The following is a 10584-nucleotide window of genomic DNA, read 5'->3' as shown; positions in this document are numbered from 1 at the left end:
GGAATTAGATCACTAAAGTTAATCGGTGAATAATCGGTGAATAGTTAATCGGTGAATTGAGATATTATTGTTTATTCGATGTCCATATTATGTTTTATTTGTTAGTCATCAAAGTGACCAAATTTGTATGTTTAATATATGTCAAATTAAATAAATTTAATTACTCATACGTATATGATGCTTATTATTAAACAATTTTGTATTTAATTATGAGTATATTGAAATTCATTGATTATAAAATATTTGTGGATCGCCCAGGTTGATTATGTGGTTTATCTACATGAGTTTGATGATTATGTTGTTTATCTACGTGAGTTTGAATTTGAGTTGGGAGACAATGAAGATCCAGTTTCATTTTCACAAGCCATAGAAAGTGCAAATTCTGCTGAATAGTTAGATGCAATGAAAGATGAGTTGAAATTGATGGATCACAATAAAGTTTTAGATGTCGTTGAATTGCTTGAAAATTGTAAAAGAGTCGGGTGTAAATGAGTCTTTAAGACCAAACGCGACTTGAATGACACTATTGAACGATATAAAGCCAGGCTTGTTGCCAAAGATTTCACTCAGAAAGATGACATCCACTATAAACAAACATTTTCTCCAGTTTCTAAGAAAGATTTATTTAGAATTATCTTGTCACTAGTAGCTCATGATGATTTGGAGTTACATCAAATGGTTGTAAGAACTTTCTAAACTTCCTTTTCTAAATGAGAATTTAGATGAAGATGTCTACATGAGTCAAGAACTTTCTTTTCTAAATGAGAATTTAGATTAAGATGTCTACATGAGTCAACCTGAAGGATTTTAGGTTGAAGGAAAGGAACACATGGTGTGTAAACTTAACAAATCAATATACAGACTTAAGCAAGTTTCCCGACAATGGGAGCAAGATCATATTTCTTATTGTGTATGTTGATAATATCTTGTTGGTTACTAATGATCTTGGCTTGTTGTATGAAACCAAGAATTTTCTCTCTAAGAGCTTTGAAATGAAAGATATGAGCGAGGCATCCTATGTGATTAAAATTGAAATATGTCGTGATAGATCACAATGATTATTAGGATTGTCTCAGAAAACATATATTGATAGAATTTTTAAGATATTCAATATAAAAAAGTGTGAAACAGATCATTGTTGCATCCACTATGAAAGTTAAATTTGTGGCATGCTTCAAAGCTACAATTCAGGGCTTATGATTGCAGAATTTTATTTCAGGACTTGAACTTGTCGACAGTATTGCCGAGCAGCTGAAAATTTAGTGTGATAACTCCACAACAGTCTTCTTTTCTAAAAACAACAGGTATTCCAAATGTGCTAAACACATGAAATTAAATTACCCTGTTGTTAAAGAAGAAATTCAGAAACATAGGGTGTCAATTGAGCATATTAGCACCAATCTCATGATTGCAGATTCTTTAACGAAAGAGTTGTCACTGAAGACATTTAACGAACATGTTGCGACAATAGACATTACCAAAACTCTTTATTAGTTTTATGTTTTTTGTATTTTGACACTTTGGGCTCAATTTTCTTGTTTCTTATGATTTATGATTTGACCAATATAAAGAATGATTTTAACTTATATTTTGAGCAGTATGTTATGCACTATTAAGTATTACGTGGGCCAAGTGAGAGAATGTTAGTTTTTCATTATTTTATTTATGTGGCCCATTTACTTTAATAGTAATTAATTAATTAATTAAAAAGAAGAGGGTCATGTCTCTTCCCAATAGGCACCGCATCCTTTCGCTTTAATTAATTAATTCAATTATCCTAAATGAAGGGTCTTGTTATACTTTAATGGTAATTAATTAATTAATTAAAAAGAAGAGGGTCGTGTCTCTTCCCAATAGACACCGCATCCTTTTGCTTTAATTAATTAATTCAATTATCCTAAATGAAGGGTCATGTTACTTCGGTCTTGTTACTTCCCAAAAGACATCGTATCCTTTCATTTTAATTAATTAATTAAATTATCATAAATCCTATTGGTCAATAATCACCATGATGGATGGTGGTTAATAATGGATAATTAAGTGAAAATTTAAAATGTTGTGTCTCTTCTAAAAAAAATTATCTTTTCTCTTATAAATAAGAGAAGGGTCCTCTTTCTCCCTATAAGAAGTATGTATATTTTCTCTCAATCGGAAAGTACAGAAATAAATAAGGATTAGAGAGAGAAATTCTATCTCTTCAAATTGAATTCAACGATCATGAATACATGTACATATATCTCATTTATGAGTATGTGAAAATCATAAATTCAAAGATCTTGGTCATTTAATTTTATGAATTTTGGGTCATGAAGTTGAATTTTATAAATTACAAATCCTAATATTATATATATATATATATATATATATATATACATGACCTCAGAAAAATTATAAATAGCTAATGATAATTAGGTCTAATTAATTTTGTTCATAAGTTGTCGAAACAAAAAGTATTGATACATTTGTTTGTAGAAATAAAAAATTGTCATTTCTCAGGAGTTGTCTGTTTTCGACCATATTATTTAGCTCGAGATCTAGAAATAAAAAGAAAGAAAAAAGACAGTGAGTGAGTGTTTGAACATAATTGAACCCATCGATTTATCAAATTAGGACCGATTTCTCAGATCAACCCACCCATTCGACATGTTATTGTACATCGAATTTAAATTTGGGCACCCAAATTTAAATGGGACAAAATAAGAAAGATTTGAGGGTACTGTTCTTATCGATAAAAGCCAAATCCGACCACGAGGCACAGTCTTATCCTACGGCGTTATATGTCAGTATCTCACTGGTAGGTACTGCTCTCACAACTGAAACAGAGGGCGCGCGCCAGCCACAGAGAGAGAGAGAGAGAGAGAGAGGGAGTGAGAGAGATTTCCTTCTTCTTCTTCTTCTTTATATTCTGCTTCAAGGTTAGAGGAATATATTAGAAACCATAAGAGTTTTTTGAGTCAAAGGGTAGGCATGTATTCTGCTTTGCTTTCTCTACTCTTTTAGCCTTTTCAAATTCTGATTTTGATGAACGCATCTGATTATTGTTGGGATGTTTCATTTGTTTTGCAATTCAAATTTAAAATTTTTCGATGACAGAAAGTGAAACATGTTCTTTTCCCGGTTTCAAAAGTTGCATTTTTTTCCGCCCTACTAATCTATAATCAACAGCATCGAACGGCTTAATATTCTCATTCTTGAGTCTGTCCTCTTCTTCTGTGTAGTGGTTTCTGATCTGCATCTGTTTCTCTCTTGTGTTTGAACTGGTACTTGTGACTGACTGCTTGACTCCTTGAGCTTGAAAACGGTTCTTTACCGTTTTGTTTTTAATGAAAATATCAGTTAGATTATTACGTTGACTATAACTTTTATACATAAGTTTTACGACTAAAAAAATATATCATCCTCTACACTAAAAAGTATTCTGATCCAAAAATTTTCCATTGTGCATTGCCAATTTTCTTAACTATAAATTGACGACTCTAATCATATTTACAGTTCTTGCAACATCTCCGATCAAAGCCAATGCTAAATCACTCGATCACAATGGAATCGCAGGCAACCGAAGCACCCTGGCTCTCAGACATTGTATTCCTTTTTTTTTTTCCAGTGAACAAATCAGCTTATTCTTCTGAAAGAAAATAAAAGAAAAAAACTCTGTTTTTGTTTTTGCAAGTAGCAGGAAATGCCAGATCCGAATTACCAGCAATGGGAACTAAGCTCTCTAGACCAGCTCATATCTCCCAACATATGGGATGATGACCTGCATCAAACTCTCTCATCTGAAAGTCAAACTTTGAATCCAGCAGCGAGCATTACATCCAACACCTTCAGCAGTAGCTCATCCATTGACTCCTCTCATGCCAATGCAGCCATGGCCGCCAACGAGCGATTGAAAAAGATGGCTAAGACTAAGAGCTGGGACTCCATCGCCACCCTGCAAAAGTCTATCCTTCCTCCCACCGTTTCGTCCCCGAGCATCCTCTCTTTTGGTAGACCGGACTCCCCTGATAATAGCTCGGAGCTCTATAAAAACCTGGTAATTGCCACGGTTAACACAGAGGAAGGGAAAGGTAACAGTTTGAAGAGAAGCCATCAAGCCATGGCTGCTTTGCAGGGGAAGAAGAAAGCTAGTGCTGTAGCTTCAAGGCCTTCTTCTCATAACCAAGAGCACATTATGGCTGAGAGAAAGCGCAGGGAGAAGCTTAGTCAGAGATTCATAGCACTTTCAGCCATTGTACCTGATCTTAAGAAGGTGCTCTAGTTCACAGTACTCGAATACTCAAATAACTTAAAAATCCTGCTTTCATTTCAGTTTTCTTAAGCCTAAATCATCTTTCATGATTAAAAAACTGAGCTTTTGCAGATGGATAAGGCTTCGGTGCTGGGTGATGCTATCAAGTATCTGAAGACATTGCAGGAAAAAGTAAAGTGCCTTGAGGATCAAGCTGCAAAGGCAACGGTCAAGTCAACCATCCTCATAAAAAAATCTCAGCTCAGCACTATCACTACCAACGACGAAACCGACATCTCCTCCTCCGGCGAGAGCACCACCGACGGCGGCCACTCCCAGCCGGAGATAGAGGTGAAGCTATCGGACAGGACAGTCCTTATCAAAATCCACTGCGAGTGTAAAAAGGGAATTTTGGTGAGAGCCCTGTCGGAAATCGAAAAACTCCAGCTTTGCGTCGTCAGCATAAGCGCTCTGCCCTTTCCAGCTTCCTCTCTCGACATTACAGTGATGGCTCAGGTAATAATTCCTTACAATTCTCAAATCAGTTAATTTTTGTGATAATTGTAGAGTGATACTCATATTTTAGCTCCTTAATTCACCTCAGGTAGCTAACTGTAAAAAATTTCCATGTTTTAATTTTTTATTTAAAAGTAATTTTCTTTCAAGTGCTGATTTGAACAGATTCCACTTATATAAAGTAGTCAACTCTGGCAAAAGTGCTCTTCCTCTTCAATTTTATTTATCAGATTTTTATATAAATATATATATTGAAATTGGTGAAAAATATGATTGATAAACTATTTAAAGAAATTTAATTTGCAGATTGAGGAAGGCTTTTCCATGACAGCAATGGAGCTGGTGAGGAATTTGAGCTCTACTTTCAGCTCCTTCATCTCAAGGATTTGACTTTTAGTAGTTATAGGTCTGCAGAGGTTTTGGGTGCTCTCTAGTTCTCTCTCTCTCTCTCTCTCTCTCTCTCTCTCTCTCTCTATGTTGGAAGAAGATTGGGTAAATTTATTCTCATCAAAATTTGATTTTGATTTAGTTTCATAATTATTAATTTATTTTAGGATGAGGAAGAAGTTTGGGTAAATTTATTCTCATCAAAATTTGATTTTTATTTAGTTTCATAATTATTAATTTATTTTAGGATGAGTAAAATATAATATTTTGATAAATTAATCATGTATTATACTCATCTTAACATAAATTAATAATTATTAAAAACTATTTTAATCAAATTCAAATCAGAATACTGTTACTCACTTTTCTTTCCTTTTACATTCCCTTCCTAGATTTATAGATCGAGTGGCCCTGCTCATGTTTCAAAAATAAATCGAGATCAGAGATGAAAGGGTGTTTTTATTAGCGTTTCGTTGAAACTTGTGCTAATGCTTTTTGAAGTCAGTTTGTAACCCGCTTGTTGTTTTGCAAAGAGGCACTCAATTAATCTCTTCATTCAATATTTGATCTCTTTTTGTGGGCGTGGGAGATTAAACATGAAATATATATTAATAATTTTTAATATATAAAATCAACGTTGTAAAATAAAAAAAAAAATGCAATTTTGATATAAAAAAGATAAAAGAAAAATGAACTAAATCGATCTACATTGTTATATTGAAATACTTCCAAGGATGATGATGATGATTCTTTTATGATTTAAAATGAAGTATTTTAAAGACTTGAAAGATCTTTAACTTAAAGAATGATCGATAAATATATTTTATGAATTTTAAATAACTGCTCAAGGATATGAAATAAATTAGTCGCAATGATGGCAATAACCTTCCAAAAATAGATGCCATATCAACTAGTCTCTTTGGAATACTTTTATGTCTGTTCTGAGTTTCAAAACATATCAATGTCAACTAAAATTTCATTTTTTGAACTGTTTTCTTGTTTCTTTTTATAAATGTTTGTTGTGGAAAATTATGTTTTTCATCACGATCTATTAAAGTTTGACAGTTGTAAGAAAAATGTTGTAACATAAATTTATTACTACGAAGAAATTGATATTTCCTTCATGACTTTACAACCAATTTATTTAAAAAATTACATCAACCTCAAAATGATCCTAGTACTTAATTTTGTTTGATTATGTAAATGATTGTCAACCATTTTGGCTCCTTAAATAAACACTGGTAAAAGTTGACTTCTTATTTTTACACCGAAAATTCTATCTCATAGTTGTCTTTCGAAGCTTGATTATGTAAGACAAACTTGTTTAAATTTTGATATATATGCAGGCTTTCAATTTTGAGATATATGCAGGTGTAAATCTATGAACTAGAAAGTAGCATTTTTTTAAAAAATCATTCTACATGTGAAACCAAATTGTAAGATGTTAAACTTCATTATTATGGTTTTGTTACTGGTTAGAAAATAATAAATGTCCAAATAATTATTGTCATAATTTGCGGCTGTATTTAATTTCTTATGTGACATTTTAATTATAGAAGCCAAGGCCTCTGTAAATTTTCTTAAAGTAAATTATCATCAAGTGTTGAGAAAATTTTTTTATTATTTAAAAGTTTATTACTTTATATTGATTTTTAATCTTTTTTATATGATGCATAAATCATTATCTTTAATTACACCTTTAATTAAATAATGATGACTAAGTAATCATTTTTAATCATTCAATTGCCAATAACCTAAATATTTTTCTAAATTTTACGAAAATCTAAAAAATATTTTTGCAACACTTAGCCCATGACTAATAATTTATATTCAATAATAATGTTTATTATATAACTTACTAGCTCTGAGACTTTAGTATGTAAATATGAAAGTTTACAAAAATCTAAAAAATATTTTTGCAACACTTATCCCATGACTAATAATTTATATTCAGAAATAATGTTTATAGAACTTAATAGCTCTGAGACTTTAGTATGTAAATATGAAAGTTTAGTTGTGAGATATGTAAATACATAAGAGTTATGTGCGACCTTTGTAAATTTCTCATAAAAATTTTAAGTTTTTAAGGGATGTCCGATCGACCACTTCATCTTTCAATTATCTATTATGGGATTAAACCCAACTTACATGGTGCTTGACAATCTTCTCACGTAAAATTTTTCATAGAAGTTGTCAATTTCCTTCACATAAAAATTTGTAACAACATCAAATACGATGCATAATGAGCTCACCCACTTACATGTAGCCATCGAGAAAGTCGCATTATTTGAACTTTGCTTAATCATAGCTGAACACAAATTTCTTATTAAAACATCTAAAAATACCTTTTGTTAAATGGGTTAATCAATTTAGGGATTAAACTGTGCTCCATGCGGAGGTGGCTAGAATTGCTTTTAATGCTTCATCTACCACATCTTCCATCAATAATGAATAGGAGCGTGTGTTTGAGTTTATGGCAAAAGCTAATGATTCAGTGATCATAAATTCTATCTATAATTAGGGATAATGTTGCCTCAGAGTCATCATATATGCTTATTCCTTGGCAACCATAGATTTAGCCTGTATCGGTAGAAGTTTACATGATGATGCGGCTTGAAATGATGTCCTAAAGAGTACAAATGTAATAAAAAGAAAGGAAGGAGTTGCTTAAGGTCATGATTTGGGTAAGCCCCTCAATGACGATTACAATTGTTAATATTGAAGGAAAAAAATTTCTTGGGGCATGGCCAAGGCCAATGCCTTAACCGTCATGATTTTAAACAGTATTGAAGCACTAAGTTTGAACGAGGGCAAGAACAAGGCATTTTTATTGAAGATTATTTCTAAGACAGTGTTCCCCTCACCACAGAGGTATCCGATATTTGCGTCGGATTTGTTTGAACTTACATTGAAGGCATATATGTAAATTTCTAATAGTTTGTATTTGTGATAGCATCTCATTTTTAATGAGATACTGTGATATAACTGGACATAATGTTGTTGTGATGTGGATTAAATTTTGTGTGCAGATTGTATAAATGTAAATGATACATTAATTTCTTTTTTCAAATTTTGAGTTTAGCGTCGGATTCTCGTCTATTTTAAGTTGAAAAATTAGACGCGTCGTTCATTAATATTATCCGCTGCAAATTTGATGGTATCCGAAAATATTCTTTATTGTCTGATATTTTCAAATGCAAAATTCAATGCATGTGTAGTCCAATGCAAAAAATGATGCCAATTATTTTCATTGAAATATTTCGATGCAAAATTGATGAAATTAACATTACTGACATCCGAATTACCAGCGGAAAAAATCAGATGTAAATCTGACGCAAATCCGATGAATATACTCGAATATCATTGGACTTCCGTTTGATTTGCGTGTGATTTGACAAACTCAAATTTGCTAAATTCCTGTAGTGCCTCTATTATTTACTAGCTAAAAAGACCTTATGGAAAGTATTTCTTGGGAGTTTTATTTTTAAATTTTAGAATTCAATAATTTTGTAGTGAAGAAAGATCATTATTATTGATCCTAAATCATCAAATCAAGAGGTAAGCATATCAAGAAATAGTCCGTTATACTATAAAATTTCTAATGATGATGCATTTTTTAAGTGTAAGAACGAGTGTTTAAATAATTATTATAAGGCTAATGAATGATGTTTCTTTCACTAGGGCATTAAACAATGTTCTTTGATGAAGCTATGATTTATATAGCCTTATATAAATGCGGCTTAAATTGTTGGATTGTCTCAATCTTCATGAAAAGTAATTTAATTATCCTTATATGAATGAGGCTTAAATTGTTGGATTGTCTCAATCTTCATGCAAAGTAATTGAGTCCACCAAAATCCTAAGCTCTAAACTCAATGATTATCGTTCATCACGAAGAAAATTAAATTAAACCCATTATAACTTTTATAGCCTTCTATAAATTATAGTTTAATTCTCATCAAATAACCATAATCTTTTATAGAAGAGGTCAAATTTATTCCATCAAATTAGATTGATTAACTAGCCAAATTGAGGAGTTATATTAGACTCTAATTGATGATGTCAATTAAGTAGTGGAAGCATTGATGCAATATAAAAAGAGAAAGTTGAAGATGAATTTATATTTTATAAGTTCTTCTAATATTAGTAATGAAGGGAGTCATAGCACACATTTTCATTCTTTACTTGAAGGAAGTATATGCTTTTCTTATTTTATTATGATTATCTTTCTCAAATGATCTTTCCATACGGTGTACCCTATAGAAGACCTTCCCCCTTTATTTCAGTTTGGTAATCAATGGAGGTTTCAAGTATTCACATAACGTTGATTATGGTTAGAGTGAGAGAATAGCTGAACTCACTAAATATTAATTCAATGCTTCTCACAAATAATATCAAATAATTTTATATAGAAAATAGTGTCAAGTTATTCAAATTTGTTGAGAGATGTCACTCTTATAGGTTTAATTCATACACAAAACAACTAAATAATGATGAACCTTCTTTAAACATTCTTCTTCAATAATAATACTTCTATCTACAGAAAACACGAACCCAAAAGGCAATAGGCGTGATTCAAACCCCCGATCTCACGATGAGAGACAACATCTTTAATCACTATCCCATAATAATACTTAGATGCCCAACTAAGTATCCATGAGCATGAAGATAAAGTATAGAGCTCCTATCGAGGAAAAATCAATCTCCTACCCATTGGGGGTAGTTTCATCGATGCATAAACAAATCGTAAGTTTCGAGATTGGTGGAGTAATTAGAGATAATATCAATCAACTGCATTATAATGTCTTCTTAATAATGCATTAATTAATTTGCTCACATTGATAAATATTTCAGACATAAAGTTGCTGCAACATAGCGTTATAATCGCTGTAATTTATGCAAAATGGAGTCACCATAAGCCATGTGATCGTGTTTCGATTAAATAAATATCAATCCTCCAATAAAAATAAAATTCAGTGGTGACCCAATCTCCAAAGCTTTCCATGTTACAGTTGAGGAATTAAAATTTACAAATTAAAATCCTAGTTTATGCTTCTGTTTAACCTGCTAACCTACTAATTAACTCGCTTAATCATCTGCTAATTAACTATTTCCAAATTCTAATCACCTAAACATGTAAAATAACAAATATTTAATGCCATTTCAGCCAAAAAGAAAAGGAGAGAGAGAACTAGCTAGCCTTGTTCGTAGCAGTAAAAAGAACTTGGAATTTAGAGTCTTTGAAATATTCAGTGTAAGGTTTCATCCTTCTCAATATGTTCTGAGCCGATCTTAAGAATTGGAAGATCTTAAAACATAATAGAATATTATAAAGACGAATCATCTTATAAATGAATCAGTAGATGACGTTACAACATTATTATATCTAGTCATGAAGAAATAAAGAAATTTTTTAATTTCATTAAAGATCCATGCAATTTGCTGAAAAAGAA

The 10584-nt window shown here is 31.6% G+C and overlaps 1 protein-coding gene across 6 annotated transcripts; it reads left to right on the top strand.

The window, feature by feature from the left end:
* The first annotated feature begins 2786 nt into the window (after positions 1-2786).
* On the top strand, positions 2787-5212 carry LOC110019052 (transcription factor bHLH18-like). Of its 6 annotated transcripts, none has more exons than XM_020716584.1 (5): positions 2787-2915; positions 3493-3582; positions 3674-4249; positions 4361-4744; positions 5051-5212. In XM_020716584.1, exons 2-5 carry the CDS (start codon positions 3520-3522, stop codon positions 5132-5134), a joined length of 1107 nt encoding a protein of 368 aa, XP_020572243.1. In that variant the 5' UTR covers positions 2787-2915; positions 3493-3519; the 3' UTR covers positions 5135-5212. The 6 variants fall into 6 exon arrangements, with proteins under 6 accessions (XP_020572243.1, XP_020572242.1, XP_020572245.1 ...); XM_020716583.1 differs by having other exon boundaries at positions 2787-2961; XM_020716586.1 differs by having other exon boundaries at positions 2787-2965; positions 3677-4249.
* Positions 5213-10584: the final 5372 nt, after the last annotated feature.

Source organism: Phalaenopsis equestris, unplaced genomic scaffold, assembly GCF_001263595.1.
Source record: "Phalaenopsis equestris unplaced genomic scaffold, ASM126359v1 Scaffold000041, whole genome shotgun sequence".
NCBI classification, from domain to species: Eukaryota; Viridiplantae; Streptophyta; class Magnoliopsida; order Asparagales; family Orchidaceae; genus Phalaenopsis; species Phalaenopsis equestris.
This window is presented reverse-complemented; position numbering and strand designations above follow the sequence as displayed.

Excerpts from the sequence above, each read along its gene's own strand:
- LOC110019052 (XM_020716584.1), top strand. The coding sequence starts at position 3,520 with ATGCTAAATCACTCGATCACAATGGAATCGCAGGCAACCGAAGCACCC. Across the intron at positions 4,250-4,360 it reads TTGTACCTGATCTTAAGAAG|ATGGATAAGGCTTCGGTGCT; the intron begins GTGCTCTAGTTC and ends GAGCTTTTGCAG. Across the intron at positions 4,745-5,050 it reads ACATTACAGTGATGGCTCAG|ATTGAGGAAGGCTTTTCCAT; the intron begins GTAATAATTCCT and ends TTTAATTTGCAG.